Genomic DNA, 22,500 nt, shown 5'->3' with positions numbered 1-22,500 from the left:
ACATGTGAAAAGGCTCAGGATACATGAGGACAGACTCAGGATACATAAGAACAATCTCAGGATACATGAGAACAGTTTCAAGATCCATGGAAACAGGCTTAGGATACAGGATTTGGGACAGATTTAACAAAGGATTTCTTAAATCTTACACAGAGACAGGTGAAAAACACGATTTAATAACGAAACTGGTCAGACCGTTGATCAGTAGACTGGAGAGGATGAATGCTGAATGGATGGAGCAGAGGGGGGAAGGAGCTCCCTCAAGCAAAACTGAAGCAGACTCTTGTCAAAAAATTCTCCTTGAAAGTCACCTGCCTCCATGGCGACTCATCAAGAAGAAACATTGAGAATCATGCACACGTCTGAAGTCCCCACTCACAGTTGTTGATCACTCCCCAAACGGTGAACAGCCTCAATGTAATAGCTTAAAGGGCATTACTTAGAATGTTTTTGATAGACTAGACTAAACCAATGTCTCAGTTTTCTCAAATGTCTCCATCTTTCCGTATTCCCTCTCTCCGTCTCTCTCACTGTCTATCTCGGTCTCACTCTGTTAGGGTCCAGATCAGTGTGTGAAATGCCTGCATCTCAAAGACGGGCCCAACTGTGTGGAGAAGTGTCCCAATGGTCTGCAGGGAGCCAACAGCTTCATCTTTAAATACGCTGAAACCAACAAAGAATGTCATCCCTGTCACTCTAACTGTACGCAAGGGTAAGTTTGTGTGTGTGTGTGTGTGTGTGTGTGTGTGCGCGCGCGTGCATGGTTATATGTGTGCATGTGTGTGTGTGTGTGTGTGTGTGTGCATGCTTATATTTGTGTGTGTGTGTGTGTGTGTGTGTGTGTGTGTGTGTGTGTATGCGTGTGTGCTCGCTTGCACGCGCGTCAGCATGAGTGTGAGTGCTTGTGAGGGGGACTATTTAGGCAAAATAGATAAAGTGGTATCTGTTCCTCCTGAAAACATCTCTGAAGTGAAACCGAGTTCTTTAATTGCACACTGCTTTTTGCTCTTGGATCAGACCCTTAACTGGGGCAGTAGATTTGCTCTGTGATGGGTGGAACCTCTGCAGTCTTGTTGTGTTAAAAAGTCCTCAGAAGCTCACGGTCACTGAGGGGCTCAATTAGGATGTACACATGGGTCCACTCCAGCGAGAATGTGAATGACAGGCATTTTGAACATTTTCCATCTGAGAGTAAAGCAGCAGGAGGTAGAGCAAGATGACATATGACTGGGAGACATATGACTGGATCTGTCATGACACCAATTCATTTTCTTCATGATCTGATGTGTGTGGGGGAAAAAAAGGAGTGAAACCATTTAGATTTGGGTACACTTCAGCAGCATGACAGAATACTCTGAAAAGTTCATGACACTGTCTTTAGTGATCTGTAGACCACTGGAGAAATAATTATGAGATCAGAATCTCACACAATCATTCTAATTGTGTTCATGCTGTAGTTGAGACTAAGTGGCTAAGGTGTGATAGCCGTTGCCACGGTGTGTTGATCAAACACGGAGGAGGCAGAACTTTCCCTTTACCAGTTTATTGGCAGGTGAAGGTGAGTGAGTGTGTGGTGTACAAGAAATGGAAATGGAAAACCAACACATGCAAGATCCACAGAGAATAATCAGATTAGAAGTTCTTTGCCATCACGGCACTACATACCATAGCTGAGAATGAAATAAAATAGCAAATTCAGGGTAAGTAATGAACTACATATACTCTATCAAAGCAAGAACCGATATATCAAAATCAATGAAAATTAATAAACTACTCTTCAACATTTGGCGTCATAGCCTCCTTGATTGAAATGTATATTACTCATTTTAAGTCTAAGGAAATGGCTTCATGGTCTCATAGGCTATTGGTGGCACAGTCAAAGGTTGGAAGGTTCCTCATTCAAGGTTATCTGATGCATGTTAATAACACAAATAACACTAAATTGGTAGCATCAGCTGTCACGACAACATGTATCTTTAACCTTTCTTGGCAATATAGGTTAATTATGAAACATAGCAATTACACGGGTTTAACAGGCCGAACGTAACATTCACCTAAGACAAACTGGACGAGCTGCCTCTAGAATGATTGGCTAGAGTAGCGATATAACTAAGTATGAAACACAAAAGCAAGTAAAACATGCACCTACCTTTTGATTCACGCACACGGGTAATCCAAGGGGGGATTAACTGCTCATTAAACTGGTAAACTTAGCTTGCTACAACTATTTCCTGCTATTATCTCTTTCCTCTTCACTTCCCGGGTTTTCTACTAGCTGGTTTACTGCGGGACTAACTGGCACTGATTGGCTGTGGCAACTCTATGAACACCTTAGGGGGAGGTGATATGCTCATGCATATGACGTGATCGCATGAGTCCACTCTCACCTCAAGAGTCTCTTGAACACATACTATTCTACAATTATGGTTTAAGAAATACCACAAGGTATTTTTGGGCCACACCTCAACAGTTATATACCACAAAGCTATGTATAGATAAACCTTCAAAATTATTTATGGATTACACTAAGACACGCTGTCCATCATTTTAGACAAGGACCAAACCCTAGATGTAATAGTGTGTGTAATGTTTATGCATGTTACTATTCTATAAGAAACTGAAGACTGCAGTGGAAAGAAGGGCCATGACACACACGACTGGATAATGAATACAACTGTGTATGAGTTAGACACTCCCAGATTCTTTTGGAGTTGCGAGAGCTTTTGTAGTTTATTACTCTTATCTGATAGATATGCTCTCTTTCAGTTTGCTTTCCCTGTTTCAAACCTGTGCTCTGTCCAGATGATTTTTCTCAAGCAAATGCCAGAAATATCTGAGCTCACACCCTTTCATTCACAAGAGATGAATGGATGGAAAACCAATAAGTCAGATTTGTCTGATTTGTAACATGATCTCATCACTGTTTTCCAAAAATTATCAGTATTTCAGAGTTTGAAGCAGTGATGCAGCCATCTGAGCGAGTTAACTGATTTCACTCAGCAGAATATCATCCTTCTTTTGTGTCTGAATAAACATCAGGGACAGTTTCTTCCTAAAATGTCACTGTAACTTAAATGTATTTTTCACAGATGCACTGGTCCCAGGGTTCAAGACTGCATGGGAATATTAGACAGGTAAGAAACATTCTTTAACTTTGATGCTTATTCTCTGTCATTTGTCTAAAATTCTAGGACTAGTTTTTAGCATAAAGATAACAAGTAGCATTGCACTGAACTGAATTATAAATGGCGAATTTTATCAAATCCTCTTATTGGCATGTACTAAACATGTATGAAAACAGCAGTAAAAACATTCTCTCATGACTACTGCAAGGGTTTAGTTAGAGGTATGTATATGTGAAAGGTCAAACTGGAGAATACTGCACAATTACTGTTCCTACCCCAGCACCCTACACTCAGATGTACTGGTATGATTGTGTAACAATAAAATAGCTTTTGATGCAAGGCCAGTTAAATAGATAAATGAACTTTTAAGCTTTTGTTTTTACTCAATTCATTAATCAGTGGCTTTGTCAATGAACTGATTCATCCCGTCAGAATGTTTTGCATCGAAAGACCTGTAGACTTTTCGCTTTCTGAATGAACCTGCAAGAAATGAAAAGCTATGATTTTTCACCCCTGAGAAAAGACCTTTGGGCAATGCTGAGTTTATACTGATTAAGGTTCTTCTGAGTAACAGTGGAAAATTGAAGCCATTACTGTAAGTGGATATGATTTGGAGTTATGACTGTGATAACAGGATCCGATAAATGAAAGCTATTGCATGAAATACCCTGAGATGGACGAACAGAAGTAGTATTCCTCTAGGTAAGAATACTTGTAGAGAAAATATGACCGTAAACAGAGAAAGGAAAGGTCTTTGATGTAGGTAGAAAGGCAGAGGCAGAGAAGAAAAGGTCATCAAAACTTCTGACCTGGAAGCTATTCAGGTCATGACCTGAGCTGTAAAGGATTAGATCTGCAGTCCTGGGGTCAGAGCTCTGTAAGAGCAGATAACAAACTTTTAACCATGTAGGCGGTGACCCTATTATAACCTATGAAGATCTGAGGTGTTTATGATACCCATTGGCTGTAGTACTGGTACACACAACCTTCATTTCATTTCCTTACTGATTTGCAGTAATGCTATGACACTGTTAAATCTATCTGGTGTCATTTGGAATAGCCACAAAACTTTCAGCCTCTTCCAACTCATGAACGAGATTATGCAGAGAGCTTTCCAAAATCCTAGGTAATCTGTCAGTTCAGGAAATAATCAGAAACGATGCTGGTCGTGTTCGGTTTTAGGAATATTTGGATGGAACACTCCACGTTCTCCTCAGGTGGTCACAACCAACACAGATTCAGATAGAACCCAGAGAAATCAGTTGGGGAAGAAAAAAGATTCAACAGTCAGGGATAATTTTGCCTGTAGATTAGATACGTAGTGAACCAAGGATGTTGTAATATTGAATAACTCTTTGACCGTGTTCTTAATTTCTGCTGTTTCTCTCCAGGACACCACTGATAGCAGCCAGTGTGATCGGGGGGCTGTTTGTGGTGGTTATTGTGGCACTGGGTGTGGCCATCTATATCAGACGGCAGAACATCAAGAAAAAGAGAGCCTTACGTAGATTCCTGGAGACAGAGGTGAGAGGTCATCCAGTAGTAGTTTCAGAACCTTCATCAATGCAAACACTAATTCTCAGAGTTGAACAGTGATTTTTCAGCACCTGGTAGTTTGTACACTAGAGATTAGGACTCAACTATGTAACTTGAGACTTGCACCTCGTTCCAAAAATATTGGTTAATGGCCCAATTCATACTCCAGTGCTTTAGATATATGGTTCAACATATCTCTCTCTACTGTGACCATAAAAAATGATTTACATTGTCTATTATATGTACATTAGAGACACATGAGATTGTTGGAGATTAATAATTAGATACATAATGGCTATGTTACTTACGACTGGTAATGACCAATATTTGGATAAGACTGGGAATTATAAATCAGTATCTCAATCAGTCCATTGATATGAAGTGGCTCTTTGGTACACACTTAATTCTTACACGGACAGTTTGCGTGTTCAGAAATGGCTGACAATGAATAGAGTCAATTACTGAATGCAAATCAGGGATTCACAACTCAAACAAAACTCATTAGTCTACTACTCTCAAAGGCACTGAAGCAAACTGAACAATATTAGAACCCTCTGGATTTGAAAAGTCCCACAGACGCTGAAATATGAGGAGAAGTTGACTAATCATTGTCTAGTTTTATATGCTTTAGTGGAAAAGTTTGACAAACAAATTTTCTGTCATTAGACAGCTATCACTGAAAGCCAAAAGTATACACCCCAAGGATTCATTTATTAATTTTCCTGAATATTAATCTCTCAGATAGATCAAAGCCAAAATTCTGATTCATACAAAGTCAGAGAGAAGCCTGTTTAAATATTACATCCTATTTATCACTAGTTTAGTTCACTGTTCATTGTTAATTCACCTAATTCACCACCCCGGTATGTTTCATGCAAATGCTCTTTAATTGACCTATATGCCACTTAAAATACAGATCTACTGATTTTGTTCAAGTATCCCATTATGTATCTATGGTTTCACTCTCACTGAGTCGTGTTCTTCTGTGTCCTTCAATGCAAAATGATTCAAGTTTGTAATCATTGGATTGGAACTGGCCTATCTTTAGATACAGCATCTATCTGAATTGTTGATCCCAGGACTGACAGTGTAGATGCTTGTCCTCTTGAAAAAGCTGCCAGACAGGCCAAGACTCTGGAAAATTCCATTAAAACAACCCCAAAGCCACTGCAATGACAGAAGGAGCAAAGGTTCTCCTCTGACATCGCTCTCCTGATTTTGTCATCAGCAAACAGATAGGGGAGTAAAGGTCAAATGGATTTTCTCCTTCACAATGGGAGTTTAAACAAGTCACAAAAAAAATTTACTGATGATGTGTCAGCCTCAGAGAACACCATCACTTAACTGATTAGCGATCATCACCAACAATTTGACTTGTTTTCAATGGGATGAAATGAAATGTACTCTGTGTCTGTACCTCCATATACTTTGTTTTCATTTGTGTTGGTAAGACAGATGATAAGTGCTTTAATCTGAGCTGATTCTCAGACAAATGCCATTGCCCTTAAATTAAGTGGTGAATTTCAGCACTACAGTAGTGGATAGCTCCTGCTGTGCATGGCCCAACTTCAGCACCCCAACATGCAACAGCTCCTTCAACTCTGAACAAATACACTGTAATTCCTCAGTTTACATGTAGCTGCCCAAATAAAGGACACAGTTGTGTAAATGTTGAATACGATGTATATGAAAAGCAGGTGCTTTCACACAAGTGCTGTTCCTCAGTTTATTAGCATCAGGTTCTGGGTTGTGTATATAGAGACTGACTTCTTTCGATGCTAGAAGAGGAGACTTCAGTGACTGTATAAGAGAGATACGTTTTACTGGAGCTTTAGCGATGAAGACTGCTCATATTAGTGATGCTCCACGAGGAACAGTGGCCAACATGCTGCTGGCATGGAAATCTGAGGGAAGGGCAGCATGAACCAGGGTTGGAAGCATTTACTTCTCAGCTTGGTTCCAATTTCAAGCCAAAACAGAAAAAAAAAACTCTAAAAAAAGATTACTGCAAGTATCAATCAAGGGTGTGTGAATCCATCACGAACAGTCCAGCAAGATGTTAACGATGAAAGATGCTATAGTGAAATTGCATTGCACAGACCCTTAAACTGTAAATGTATATTTTGAAATGTGTATATTAAGGTGTTCCAAATCACACCGGTAGTGGATCAGTGATTTTTTTTTTCAGTCTACAGCAGTAGACTGAAAAAATCATATAGTCAAATGTCGTATGATCTGATTTGCACATGAAAAACCATTCGGCCTGAGTGCTTATTTCTCACAGCGAAAGGTTCAAGAGGTTGTAGTGTGTGCTGTGGAGATTCCTGGTATGGTTTAAGGAAAATGTTCAGAGGTCAATATCAATATGTTATTAAATATAGTTTTTTTTTTCTTTGGCAAGCCATGATTTCATTCTCCTTCTCCAACAGCAATAACCCAATATCAGTATGATAAAGATTCAGCAGCCTCAAGCAGAAACTGTTTCTGCACAGTTGGAGAAATCTCATTTCAAACCCTGAGCCAGAACTTTTGTACATTCTTACAGTCCTGTAGTCCAGGATTGATTAGGATGACTAAACGTTTGTTGTCTCCAGCAGCACAAATTCAGCAAGGAGTTAGGAGATTCCTGTCTTTAGCATGGAATAGTAAATGCGTGATCTTTGGTTACATGGATAACTTGGTGGTTGGCATTTTTAAAGACACCAAAAGTCTCCATCCCACTCAGCCACCCAGTCAACCAACTCCATTTCCTGCACAAGGTCTCTCCTAAAGATTAAGTCCAAAGGGCAGTTCAATGTCATGAGCATTTAAAATAGTCAAAGAAAATTAACACTCTGCTTGAGTAGGGACTCCTTAGAATCCAGTGAAGAACTGGGTGACAAGTGAAGTCATTTCCTAAAGAGGGATGGGCAATTTCTCCAAATTTTCCCTTGAAGAAAGATCACAATCTGTGTTAGAAGAATAATGTATTTTTGGGGATGCTATACATGGAGGCTGGTCATTGGCATGCAAACACACATTTTTAGCCAGCCCTTTTCTCAAATACATTCACACCACTTTGAGCCCACACACATTCTGTGGATGGTCTGCAACCTGTTAGTAAGTATAGGCTTCATCAGATGCGAGAGTGGCTTTGTCATTTGGTTGTGAGACCCACATTTTTTTTACATCACTGTAAATGGCTATTATAAATCTCTAACGTGTGCAAAATAGGAAAGCCATTATTTAATAGTTTACAGTGAAAAAGACCAAAGGTACTTAAAGTTAAGGCACACTCAGCCCCACTGGAACTTTGGACATGACATTTGAACATGGACATTTTCTGATATGGAAACAAGAATCGATGGTCATTTACTGTGACTTTCTGAACACTATATATCACATTAATGTCTTTGGAAAAAGGTTCTTAGATCTTTCTAGGCAGCAGCTTGTGATTTTGGGATGGAATTCTCAGATCTATTTAGCTTGCAGTCATAAAAGGTATTTATGTCATGCAAAGTAGCCATAAGCAACATGTAGCTTAAGTGAGCCTGGTTAGGTTAATTTGGTTGAACAGTAAATCAAAGAAAGGTGATACACAAGAAAGCCCTGGCACAGTGAATAATTAATATAAAAACTGTGACAGCAACACTAATGAAGGCAATAACCAAAAGATGAATCTATACTGCTTTGTTGTATGGCGCATGACCAGTTAACTGATGTGCCAACTAGTCATGGATCGCTCAAAAAACAAAAAAAATGCTGGACTGAATTTGTTGTGTATCCTCTGGAAGGCCAAGCAGGTGAGGAAGGATTGGAATGTATACACCATGTCTTAAAAGAAAAAGAAAGGGGGAGGATTTTGGGAGTGTAGAGAAATGCAGTCATTGTGGTGTATGTCAGCTGAATTCTTGTCGTGGAAGAATGGTCTAGCAACACTCCAGTGGAGTTCCAGACATTCATGCCCAGACACAATGAACCTGTTCTGGTTTGGGCTTGTGGTAGCCCATTGCCCCATCAAAAAACTATATGTTAGTGTTTCAAACAATTGCAAAACAAAACCATTTGATGAGTTCAAGTCAATGCATGGGGTAATATGGTATAAGTTCCTGCTGTAGCTTTAAAGCACCAATTTTAAGGGATTACTGCAATGTAAAAAACAGCTCCGTAAGTGTATTATGTGCAAATGCAATGAAATGAAGGGGCCAATGCAGTAGAACAAATGCAGTGAGAAGGCACAGTATACAATGAAATATAGAGAATATACATGTCAATATACAGATAAACAGGCACGGAGCAGATCAAAAGCAGTGCAGTTAGTGTGAAATGATAAATGGAGTGTAGAGTCTGCAAAGTGTTAGTTAAGACATGGTTCAAAATGATGAGCTGCCTGGAAATGCTGGTACCCCAGTGAGACCACCATCAGCAGTTATCACACTGTGACTCTACTCTCTCTCTCTCTCTCTCTCTCTCTCTCTCTCTCTCTCTCCCACTCTCTCTTTTTTCTCTCTCCCGCTCTCTCTTTTTTCTCTCTATCTCTGTCTGTGGGATTGCCTGGAAGTCATGCTAATTTGCTGATTTACTTTCCACTTTAGCTTGTTTGCAAGTCCTAATGAAACAACAGAAAACACGCACACATGCGTGCGCGCACACACACACACACACACACACACACACACACACACACACACTCAAATGTTAATGAAACATCAAGTGACAACATATGTCACATTTTCTTTCCCTGTCCTCACCCCCTGGGCTATTTTTTTCTGCCCCCCCCCCCCCCCACCTCCCTTTCTCACGTTTTCATTCTCTCACTGCTTATTTCAGTCACTAACGTATCATCTCTATCTTAGCCTTAACCAACAACTCATTTCTGTCTCTATATCTTTCTCTCTCATTGTACAAGAATGTTAAACTGTGTCCTAAAAGAGGAGAACACTCAGAGCCATTAACCTGCTTTACATGGGAATAACGTCTGTATCTGCAGAGGTCTGATAATCAAACTCTTTTTGGTTTAGACTGTTGTCAGTGTTGATGGCGCTGACCTATAGAGAGCCTGAGTTAGAAAGGATGTCTGGTTGGGAGGTTGATATATGAGCTCATTTGTGTGTTAGATGGAAGAGCTCTCCTTAACTGACTGGTTCCTGCTCTGTGTTGCCGTGAGCTTATTAGACAGATTGTTTAATTAGCGTGTGTGTTTATGGGTGGAGATATTGATTGACAGGCTGTTTTCTCCATTGGCCAGCTGGTGGAACCCTTAACACCAAGTGGCACCGCCCCTAACCAGGCTCAGCTTCGTATACTGAAGGAGACGGAACTGAAGAGAGTGAAAATACTGGGATCTGGGGCCTTTGGTACCGTTTACAAGGTAACTCAGAGAGAAAGAGAGAGAGAGAGTGTGTGTGTGGTGTGTGTGTGTCTGTGTGTGTGCATGTGCGTGTGTGTGTGCATGTGTGTGTGTGTGTGAGAGAGAGAGAGAGAGAGAGAGAGAGAGAGAGAGAGAGAGAGAGAGAGATTTTATGTTCTTTTCTGTCTTCTTTATGTGTTCCTGTGTGTGAATATGTAAATTACACTTTAATGTTCTATGTGTCTAGGGAATCTGGGTTCCTGAGGGAGAGACTGTAAAGATCCCAGTGGCCATAAAGATCCTCAATGAGACCACAGGACCTAAAGCCAATGTGGAGTTTATGGACGTAAGTTTGTTCAGCTTTGAATGGCCATGACTTGGGTAGTTCATTAGCAGAATGGAGGCTTTTGTTGCTTTTAACCAGATTTAATGGTACCACCTATTTAGCTAAAACTGTCAGAGAGAGACTGCTACAGATTATAACTCATTCATGAGAACAGACTCCTCACTGACTCAAACCCAGCATGTCTCTCCCGCACAGAGCTTTGATATCGTAGTCCTCTGTGAGATCTACACACACACACACACACACACACATACACACACATATACATGTATAATGAATAATGAATGCTGACATGTTATAAAGTTGTGAAACATGCTGTGACACTTTATCATATGACTGTGACATCTGTATAACGAAGGGTTCAAGTGGAGCACTCATAGACCGCACCAGGTAATATATAAGAGATGGACTGAGGCCGAGAGAGAGAGAGAGAGAGAGAGAGAGAGAGAGAGAGAGAGAGAGAGAGAGAGAGAGAGAAAGAGAGATCCACAGGCTGGGGCATAAAGACGAGCACAGTCAGAATTAATTAGGAATGCCCTCCTCCTCCTCTCTTTCCTCTCTTTCTCTGTGGAGGACTGACTCCATGCAGGCGTTCCTTTAAACAGTAATCAAAACAGGCAGAGCTGCCCAGGGAACGGACAGGGCCTGGAGCAGATAGCAAACCTGGCATAGAGCTTCTGCAACCAGACAGACAGGAGCTGCGCACACACACAAACACACACACACACACACACTCACACACTCACACTCACACACATGATTGAATGAGGATTTCAGGGCAGAAACAGTACAGTGGGTCTCAGGGAATACTTCGTCTACCCTCATAATGTTTTTAGAGGATGGATGAATGATGTTTGGATCTGCCATTCAGTACTAAAAGAACAAAAAATAACAAGCTGAATTCTGAGACTTTAGCACTTTGCTAATTCACTTTTTCATCTATACAGGAAGCTAGTTTTCTTGAGTCTTGTTTCTGTTCTCCTTGGTTTTGTGGATCACGACATCTCTTGAATATCTTTTGAAAGAGGTCTGGTCATTCAGGATGAAAGAATGCAACCACCACGTCAAAGCTGCTTGTCACAGTCCCTCCTCTGTTTGTTCTGTATGAAATAGGCCTATATCACTGACAGACAACATCGGCCGGTGCTGCTAAAAATTCTGATTTCCCAATTTGATGAGATTTTATACGTATTTTGCATGTTAATTGTAAAAAATAAACGTAGGGAAACGGTGATGGCGACGTCTGTGTTGTTCTACTGGTTCAGGATCAGCACTTTACACTTAACAGTGAGGCAGACAGTGGTATAGCAGGACAGTATAAACTGAGAACTAATGCAGCTTTAAGGAGGGAATATATGATTTTACACGTCTCTGTTTATCTGATACTTCTTACCAGTGAGACTGAAACTGACTGCTTTCCTTATCAGAAGTCACTTGTCACTGGAGTGAATCTGGAGTCATTTTAATCGCTTAGGGGCACATCAGCCAGTGAATTGGACTCCAGATATTCCAGTTATTAGACCAACTACTTCACCACTGTACCATTATGCTCCTGTATAAAGTCTCCGTCTCTCTCTTTCTCTGTCTGTCTGTGTGTGTCCAGCAGGAGGCTCTGATCATGGCCAGTGTGGATCACCCTCACCTGGTTCGTCTGCTGGGCGTCTGTCTGAGTCCAACCATTCAGCTGGTCACCCAGCTCATGCCCCATGGCTGCCTGCTCCACTACGTCCATGAGCACAAGGACAACATCGGCTCCCAGCTGCTGCTCAACTGGTGTGTCCAGATCGCCAAGGTAACAGGTCCACTCAGATGAGTACATATGAATGTGCCTGTGTGTGTGTGTGTGTGTGTGTGTGTGTGTGTGTGAGTTTACTTGTTTTTGCTAACTTAGGAAGACATTTGGCAGAATGGAAACTGTTTTGCTGTGGAAGCCTTGTCAAACTGTGTTCAAAAGCATAGTCCCCACAAATAAACACCATTACATAGGTGCCTTTTTACACAATGTTGCTGTTATTGGTAAAAAATAAAATATGAAAGTGTTTTTTCTTCTTGGTTTTGTTAGGGTTAGTGTTAAAGTTATTATTCTCGAGTTTTGCTGTAATGGGAATCAGCCGGTCCCCAGCTTCTGCCATGCAAGGTGTGTCTGTGTGTATGAGTAAAAGAGAATGACTGAGGCATCCATTCATACATGTGCTATTTCTGTATGCTACACTCAGTGATAATATATACCTCAGAGAACACAGCTTTATCCAATACTCCTATTGTCAGCTGTCTCTGTGTTTGTCAGTCTGTGAAATGTGTGTCTGTGTCAAACCTCTGAGTGCTGTGCTATGAATATATTCTAAAGAATGAATCCTCTGGGAACTCTGGTTCGTTGCACTCCAAAGGGTAACTCTGTGTAGCACTAGACATGTCCTGAAATAACTTCCTCAATCAAGGCACACAATCACATCGCACATGGACCTCTGGACAGTGGCTCCTGCAGAGAATATTTAGTGGGGGGGCCAGATGGGGCCAGCGCAAATCTTGGGGTGGCATACTAAAAAGCTATACAGCATAGAGGAATTTCAGGGTGTGCAAGTTAATACAAAATTAAGGACTATATTATAGTGTATAAGAAATTGCATACTGTTTAATTCCTTGACTGATCTCATGTGAATATCAGATTATGATATTCACATGACATCAGCCAAGGAATCATTAATTAGCCTATCAAATTCCAATCTGAATGCATCATCACTAATGAATCAAGCATGTTGGTTGCTTAAACATAAATACTAATTATTAGCTGATTACAAAGGTTTCATTTATGTCCAGCACATCATATTTTATATTATTTACAAGTATCTTCCATTCTTTGAATCATAGCCTCGAACAGAAATTGTATTTTAAATGTCAAGATTGTAGGTGGCCAAAAATTCTACAAGTGCCTGTAATTCTAGGTGTATCTATATTCTAGCGATCTTAGCAGGTTCATTTTAAGGAATAACCAATAAACCTTTCAGTTCTGTCGAATGAATACTCACTTGTTGCGTTCCGTTCCTCCAGCACGGCTGTCTCGTAATGTCAGTTGAGCTCACCTCAACATGTGTTGAACTCGCACTGAAAATCAAAATGACAACGGGGTCTCCCAGCCAAAAAACAAGGGAATTGTGTGCACTTGTAAAAGTGTCCTGTAATGCCGTGGCCAGAACCTCAATTGTTCTGCCTTAAATGCATATCAGACTTTTAAGGGCTTGCTGTCGCAAAGAGATTAGAATGGCTGGGGCTTGTCAGTTGGGAGGGCCAGTAGGGGTGGCCATGAATTTTAGCATGGTGGCCATGCCCCCCCCCCAGCCACCCCTTGGGGGCGCCCTTGCCTCTGGATGGAGACACTTTGCTCTAGATATTGTTTATCAGCTGGTAGGACCACTCTATGGGTTGAGGTTAGCTGCTATGTTTGATTTCTTGACCTGTAGGACACCAGTCCCTCAAATCATCCATGAGACAGTCCTGCTGTGAAAGCGCAGCAAGAGCTAGTCTCTCCATTCTCCTCTTTCTTTCACTCTTTGTTTCTCTGGTTCTTTTCCTAAGTGTTGGTACCTTCAGCTCTTTCAGGTGCAGTCTGTCTCACACCACGACATCGTAACTCATTGTTTTGGGGTAGATGGAGTGAATTCTCAAGCCTCTTGTTCTCTCACGGACGGGTAGTGGAACATGACTGGGAAATGAAAGGGAGAGTTAGATATATGAAACTAGATGAGAGAAGATGTGATTTGGCATGGGTGTGTGCGCGCGTGTGTGTGTGTGTTTGTGTGTGCGTGTATATATATATGTGTGTGTGTGTGCGTGCGTGCGTGCGTAAGACATTGCTGAACGAATGACTTCTGTCACTTTTCATGAGCAACAAACCTCAACTTTTAATCACTTCACTTCATTTTCACAGAAAAAAACGAAAAGTGGAATAAACAATACACAGAAATGTTGTCAATGTTAATTTAACTCTGAGTCTAACAATACTGGAGTAAATGACAATATGAAAGCACCACAAACAGCAACAGACTCACAATTAATTGTAACGATGTAGGTGTTAATGTAAGGAACTTAGGAACATTTTTGCAAAAAATCAGCATTTGCAAATGTGCTTTGTGCTCAGCCAAAAGATGGTTATTGTCTGTATCCTTTGAGTACAGCTGCTTCTGCAGATATCCTTGTAACAAAAAGGAACTTTGGAGAGTGACAGAACTCGATTATGGCATAAAATGCCATGACAACGTGCTTCCAAGCAGTTCTCCTCTGTCCCTATGCAACGTCGAACATCGGCTGCTATCATTTAACATTGGGTAAATGCAGAAAAAAGCAGACTTATTCTCACTACTCTGTTTTCTGTACTTGAAGAGCCGAAAGTTAACATATTCTAATTACATGACTCAATAGTAAATACAAGCTAGCAAACCTGTGACTCATTCACAGCTGCATGATGCTAGGTAATGGTAGCTGTTTTTCTGTGTTTTTCTCTGAGGTTATTAAATCTGAATTTAGGGTGACCTAATTCATAGTTTGCTGGTTTTTGTCCTACAGTGAAATGCGCTGCATTAGAGCGACGCTTTGTGCATGTAAAACTCATCAATCTGTCTTGATCTGACTCAAAATGCTATGTTAGTTGAAACCACTTTGCAGTGAATCCACTTAGATTGTGCAAAAGGCACCTATCTTTTAAGCTGGACAAAATAATCTCCAAAAGTCATCACAGTCTTTGTTTGCAGACCACATTAAAATCCAGAACATGCATTTATGTTATCCTTTCAGCTGATCTGTCTGCTGTGACTTGATTGGTTGAGAGACAGGCAGGGGCTCTTTGTCACTGGCTGATCTGGCCATTCATCTGATGATTCTCATTAGTCAAACTACGTCAAAGTAATGCATGGTGGCCTGACAGACAGCTCTCATATCTGGCATTGCTGCACCATACACAGGTACCTGTTGCAGTAAGAACTAGATCAGGGCCAGTCCACAGTAAGCTTCAAGAGGCTTCTGTGACATACGCAGAGGAACAAAAAACAATGTAACCAGATCATACTAAAAGGGGGGTTATGCAATTAACACAAATGAAAAGATCAGATTTTCCTAATCTTAAAATACAGACTATATGCCATCTTAAAGAGGCAGCTGTATAAGACCTATTCTTTCTTTCTGTCTCTCTCTCTCTCTCCCTCACACACACACAAACACACACACACACACTCTTACTTACGTACTTCTTCCTCAGTGAGTGAAGCTGAGGACATTGGCTGAACCATTGCTTGTCATTGGGAGGTTTTCAGAGTCGTTTTGCTGTGAGTGTAAACATAAACCATTGGCAGCAAAAGTGACCCACTACACTAAGTGTCATTTTGTCTCTAAGTGGGATCATAGCTGTCATTTTGATCAGGTCCAGCATACCATTGCCCTCACAATGACTGGGATTAGTATTTTTGTCTTTGTCTGACTGTTTACACTCATTTTAAAAGTGCTCCATGTCTGATATCAGTTTAATCTGAGATCTTGTCTGAAATGTCCTGTCTGGGCAAATGAACAACAACAACAACAACAAAAACAACAACAACAACAACAACACTCTAGATAGGAGTGTCACAACTACCAGCCAGTCATGGAGGCCACCCACATGGTAGATTTTTTGCTATTCTTTAAAATGATTTGCTGTGGAGCCCAGCTGCCATTTCCTCAGCTCATGAAGACAAGGACAAAGAGGAGAAAAAGAACCTAATTTGTTGCAGTGTATGGTCTTTTCTCTTCTCCAGGTTTTCTACCACCCCGCCAACGCAGTCTGTCACATGGAAATTGACATAAAAATCCTCTTGGCCACCTTAAGAACTGGCCAAAGTCAAATTTCACAATGAACATCCAGACCACATGCATGTGTGTATGGCTAATAGTATTCAGTGCCTTATGCAAATATGGACTGACATATCTCCATGTGCTACTTTTTGCTTTTCACACTGTTCTGTGAACAGCTGATCTGTGTCACATGTGGAGGAAACATCTAGAATGGTTCGTCCTTAGCAGCCATGTGAGTGTAATCTTAGACTTTTACTCACAGCTCTGTACAGCATTACTCTCTTGTATGTGTTAACCTCCATTCTATATTTGTCAATGCCTTGGGCTACTTTTTGCACATTCCACTAAACACTTCTACTAAAGTGTGGATATATTGGTTCCTTTTTACATTGGCCATAAAGGCTCTGGTTTCCCTCTCAGACTTAAACTCCCTCTTTTATGATGCTATTAACAAAGTTCTGAGCAATCCACTCCACAGGAGTAAAGTACACACGAGTGCTTCCTTAAACAGAGAGACACTGTGAGGAGGAGATAAGAGTGGTTTATGTAAATAAGTTCCAGAACTTTCTGGTTACCTTGCGGAGTCAGCCCGACTAATTGATGCATGAGGCTGGGATTTTGGAGAGATTGAAGGGGCTTGATTGACCTGGTCAGCTTGCGGTGGTTGCTGTATGAAAAAAAAATAAAGTGCCAAATTGTCGTGTGTACAGATTGGGGTGAACCGGGACAATTCACACAGTCACAGAATCTCTCTCACTGCAATCCAGAGGCTCAGAAGTCATGAATGATTTAGCCATGTTTGTATTTGAAGATGGAAAGCTGCAGAGATCTCAATCTCTATCTCTAGCATATTTCTTAGGTTTAAGCTTTTCAGGGTGATTTTCAGAAAAGAACCCAGCAGGAATTTAGATCAAGCAGTAATGGTACTTGGAAAACTCTACAAAACAGAATGGATATCTGGCTGTGAAACATCCTTTTTAAACAGATAAATTGGCGTCCTAGATATTTTTACAGTAATTTCAGGGTATCGTCTTTAATTGCAGAATGTAATATAGAATAAGCTGTATTGTCCACGCTAGGAGGAGAGTAACTAAAACCAGTCATTATTGCAAAGGTAACATGGAAATGCATGTCAGTAATCTTTTTAATTATCATTATTAGGGATAAATGTTGCCTGTTCTAATCTCTTCCTTTTCTGTGTCTAAAGACTTTCTAGAGAACTGTATCCCAAAAACCTTCATTACGAGTGAGGAATACTCTGTCTAGGACTACTCAGCTGTAGCTGCCTTTAGTGCACTTCAAACCCAGAAAATGTATGTCTGCTGAAAAAACATTTTACCATTATCCATAATTATATGTATGTTTATTGATCTGATTTGATTCGTTTATAGGAAATCAAATTTACTCTGATTGTGTTTTGTTGACAATATCAGATAAGACAAGAAACACACACACACACACACACACATACACACACACACACACACACACACGCGCACACATCTAACTTTTTTCCAGAATCTTTATCTGCAGCAGGGAGCATTATTGACATTTATTCATGTAAATGCAGTAGAGACGATGTTTTACTGTCTGAGCAGTGACATTTGAGTAGATGAGGTGTGATGGGATTTTGGGGACAGTAGAGAATGGGGAGAGAGCCCCTCACCACTCCATACAGGTGTTCAGACTCCTGGGTCAAAACCCAGTCAAGCTAAACTATGAATAACTTCTGGTCAACACCAGCCCAGACAATGAGAGAGTTTAGTCTGCTGAGTAATATGTCCACAGACTTGTATTTCTCTGGAACAACTGTATCAATTGTTTTACTTCTTAATCACTGTTTAAGGAGCAAGTTTGACTTAATTAGACAGTTTCCCATATACTGATCTTTCACAATGAAGACAAATAAGGGAAAAAATTGTACACACAGTTTATTTTGAACAAAGCTAGAACTATTATAATTGTAAGAAAGTCAATGATGATGTCTGTGGATTGTAGTTTAGTTAATTACTACCCCTTATGCCTGAGCAGCCTAGTGCCACTGGAAATGAAACACTACAGATGGAGGTGAAATGAAGTTTTTTTTTTTTCTTTATCAAATTAAAAATCATCTGTGTTAACTTTGTATTGATGAGAAAAGAGTTCTTAGAGTTCTGAAAATGTATTGTTTCGCAGACAGTTCTTCTGTAAAAACTCCAACCTGCTTTACAGTCTCTTAGATCACTCACAGTTACATAATCAACAGTGGACAGTGTGTCGCACTGTTAGATCAAGACCCCAAGACCCACCACACCTTCTGTATGACCTCTGTATTCCTGCTGGGCATTCCTTTCACCCTCTGTCAGTCCAGGATAAGGGGGAAACAGTTGCAAGCTGTCTTTTTGGTGTGGGGGTTGGCTGCTTGACTAGAACTTGCCTGCCTAACAACTCCATTGAATCTGAGATCAGGTTGAAGTTCACACCAGGCTCTAACCAATGGCCACTGAAGTCCCACTCTAATGATCTCTCTCTCTCTCGCTCTCTCTCTCTCTCTTTCTCACACATACACACACTCTCTCTTTCTCACTCTGTGTGTGTGGAGCATATTCAGAAGCTGACAGATATTATTCTGTTCCTTACTGAGATGTCTGATTGGTTGTTCAGTCATACATTTGCATGGATTAGCATTGGTCATATGCTTGTTTTTGTTTTTGTTTTCTGTTTTCTTCATCTGAACGTGAAAGAATACAATTAGTTAACAAACGCACACTAAGACCTGACTGCTGAGTTTCTGCTGGTGTGTGTGTGTGTGTGTGTGTGTGTGTGTTTTTGCGTGCGTGCGTGCATGTGTGTGTGTGTGTGTATCTTGACATATCTTGTAGGTGTTATTTTCCTCTTTCCAAACCCAGACCCCTCTGGAGAAGACTGCATTGTCATTTTGCACCCATTGTGTGGCACCTTATCAGAACTAGCACAGCTCAGACATTTTTGGCACTTCTGACAAACAAATGAAACACTTTTCTCACTTGATTAAAATAATAACAGAAACCAATTAACACCACCTCCACAGAAACCATATTCTTAAGAGGATTTTTCTTGAAGTCTCTAAGCCGAATGTCGTTGACCCTTTGGGTCAAAACATTTGGTACCACTGTGCAATGCCCAGTCAAAGTGCTGTATTCCCCTGGTCACGTCAGTTGGATTGTTCATATGAAGTACAATGGACCCTGTGTGGACCAGAGTGGCCAGTGAGAGAAAAGAGTCCCTGAATTCAATGAGTTTGTTTTTAAAATTCTGTCATTTAGCTTGATATACTGACTGAGTTGATATAAACAACACTCAGCAAGCCTTACCAGAAAACCCATAATATTTGTCAGAGTGATTTAAATGCATATTTTGGGAATATGCTACTAAAGTGCTTTAATCTTTAATTGGTTTAATGTTCTAACATATATTTAAAACCATTTTGCAGTTACATTTCCCTTTATCTTGGCTCTTTAATATACTGTAATAGTGTAATTATGGGTATAGAGAGAGACAAGGAGCATAATGGGAACAGTGTGACATGTATGTGTGTTGTTATATAATGTAAAAAGCCTTGTCTTTTCTTGCTTTGTTCTATTGTGTTTTGTTTGACATGTCTTAAACTAATCCGTTACATTTCATTTTCCCATGTGTCTACTTGTGCTGATATGTGCTAAACTGCACACCGTGCTCAGTGTCTTTAGTCTGGTAAAGAATGCGTGAGTGTGTGGAATATAGTCAGTGCTGCAGCAGTATTACCCTGGACTGAATATCCAATAATTTATTCTGGGTTTATGGCAAGCAACAGTAGCAAAGATGCCTGTTTACATAACTAGCTGGCATGTGTGCGAGAGAGTGGTTTTCATACTCATCGGACTGGCATGTTGGAAGCGTCAGTGTGTTTCTTTGTTGAAAGAGCAATAATGGCCTGGGGGCTTTTGGCTTTCAGGATCAGGTTTGTGAGCAACATTCGGCTGCTATTCCACTGATTCTATTCTTTTTTATTTTACTTTTTTTTTTTTTTAATACTTTGTGGTATGGATGGGTCAGACCAAAACATTTATGTCCTGATTTGGGTTCAGATCAGTGTTGGTCAGATTTTTTAAATGCTTGAGCTTAATTTTCCAGCCTTAATCATATTCTGTTTTATTTGACAGTCTCTTTGTCTCTTTTTCTCTAGTTTCTTATCTTGTCTGCATCATTCTCACAACTGCATGTATAAGTAACATGTCTGTGACTCCTGGTGTTATTTTTAAATGTCCTGTCCTGGACCTGAGTTTCTACACAGATCTCACTGTCTTCTTTCCTCTAATCTTAATCTTATCTCCATGGTTATCAGAATAATTGTTACTATTTTGTTGTTTCTCCATTGTTCTGAGGTGAGAAAGCTTACTAAATGAGTATGAAGGGAAGTCTCTCACTTCCTCCACTCCAGAGAACTTTTAACCACTACTGAACACAACTGCACAACTGCAGCAGTGCAGAAAGAAGGAGGGCCAAACCAGAAGTCTGCGTCTCCCCGTTGACAATCAGACATGCTCCCCGGACACGTATGCTAACCATCTGTAGCTTTGACTTCATTCTCTCCCTGCCTCTGTCATTCATATCCTCTCAAACTGGGAATGTGTTATGGCTGTCTCGCGCCTCAGTGGACTGTGAGGGAAAGTTTTGTATGCTAAGCAAAATTACGGATCAGCAGAGCCACACAATACCAGATGGATGAGGCCTCTAGTTTTTGTTTTTTGTTGTTGTTGCTTGTTTGGTAGCTTTGCACGCTTTGTGTGAGACTGAACAAACTTTTGCTTCAGTTTTAATGTTGTATTTTGGTTCTGTAAACATGTATTTGTATTGTATTTTCCCCTACAGTGGTCTGCACTCATGCTAAAGAGAGCTGACAGGGTATCAAACACTGAGAGACTCTCCAAAGAAACTGCTACAGTGTTTTACACAGTGTAGGTCTACAGCTGTTTTAAACTGAGTTGGAAAATGAGGCTAGGACCTTTAGCTCCTGTGTTGCATAGGTTACTAATGTTTGTTCATTGTTGCCTTGAGTCTTGAGTGCTCAGGTACTATATGGGCAGGGCCTGAATTGTGGCTCACCAGCCTGTGGCTAGTTGTTTTCCAAACTCCATAGGCAAGCAGCACTTTCATTATTAGCATAAATATCAATCTATTCGTTTTTGTCGGGGCACATAAGAGTTCATTACTGTTTGAACAATGTGTGTGTGTGTGTGTGTGTGTGTGTTTATGCATTAAAGAGTATGGTACTTTAAAAACACAAGTTTAAAAGGTTAACAGTTCTGATTTTGTGGAAAACAGCTTCATCTTGTCAAACTGGGCTGATTTCATTGCAACCAGAGATTTAATTGCGATACTTTCCTCTAACACAGTGGGTAACCAAACTTTAGAGGTGGCCCTGAAATGCCTCATAGTCTTCAGTTTCAGATCGGTGATGAGTTTGTAACTGTATCAGTTCCTTGACCCCAGCGGTCTCTGCAGCACATTAGCTTTTTAAGCTGGGTCCCACCAAAGACACTTGCGACTTGTCTGCCTCTTTTTTAATGGAGGCATCATTTTTTCCCTTTTCGTCCTCCTTTATCACTTCTTTTCCGTTCTTGCATGTATTCTCTTTGGTCACCATTTGACCTGGTGCTTTTACACCGACTATGCCCAGGCACCACATTATGGCTAAGTTTCCTGCAAGGCAAGGACACATAAAAACCAGCAAGAGGAGAATCAAGCAGGGTGAGGAAGATGCTATTGTGATCAACCCCTTAATCATTCCTTCTTCTTCTTCTTCTTCTTCTTCTTCTTCTTCTATCTTGTTATTGTTGTTTTTCTTCATCTTATTCTTATTTTTATTATTGTGATTGTTATTGTTAGATGCGTAACACCAGAGGATTACCCACCAAAGTTACTGCCTCTGCCAAATGTTCAGCGGGTGGGCGGGCGTTAATTTCAAGCCCTCTGTATGGATTATATGGACCGAATCTGTGGGCTATTTATTGCGTCATGGTTCAAAAATAAATAAAGAATATTTCACTAATAGAACCACCTCAGCAGTCCCACTCTACCAGGTTTGGTTCCATTAGTAAACAATCTGTCCTCTTAAAAGCCACCAGAGAGGAAATTTATGTGGTCATAAATTTGTTACACATTTTCTCTCTCCGTTTTCAGTGCCATTCATTGCTTCATCATTAAAAAGAGTGACTGTAGTAATATGGTATGTTTACCATTGATTTCTAATTCGTCTTAAGCAGACACAGGGGATAAATATTTTGCTGCACAGGCGATGTTGAGGCTTATGGTAATGAACATCTGTATTGATTGACTGCTGGAGCCCT

At 40.5% G+C, this 22,500-nt stretch overlaps 1 protein-coding gene across 1 annotated transcript in view; it reads left to right on the top strand.

Moving 5' to 3' along the window:
* Nucleotides 1-22,500, top strand: part of LOC115816095 (receptor tyrosine-protein kinase erbB-4-like) — a 102,977-nt gene that overhangs the window by 69,915 nt on the left and 10,562 nt on the right. The window contains exons 16-21 of the mRNA XM_030779064.1: nucleotides 558-712; nucleotides 3,090-3,134; nucleotides 4,517-4,649; nucleotides 9,889-10,011; nucleotides 10,238-10,336; nucleotides 11,943-12,128. Coding sequence (XP_030634924.1) covers nucleotides 558-712; nucleotides 3,090-3,134; nucleotides 4,517-4,649; nucleotides 9,889-10,011; nucleotides 10,238-10,336; nucleotides 11,943-12,128 — 741 coding nt within the window. The remainder of the gene's footprint in view (nucleotides 1-557; nucleotides 713-3,089; nucleotides 3,135-4,516; nucleotides 4,650-9,888; nucleotides 10,012-10,237; nucleotides 10,337-11,942; nucleotides 12,129-22,500) is intronic.

Source organism: Chanos chanos, chromosome 7 (genome assembly GCF_902362185.1).
Source record: "Chanos chanos chromosome 7, fChaCha1.1, whole genome shotgun sequence".
Lineage (NCBI taxonomy): Eukaryota > Metazoa > Chordata > Actinopteri > Gonorynchiformes > Chanidae > Chanos > Chanos chanos.
Note: the sequence above shows the minus strand (reverse complement) of the source record. Positions and strands in the feature narration are given on the sequence as shown.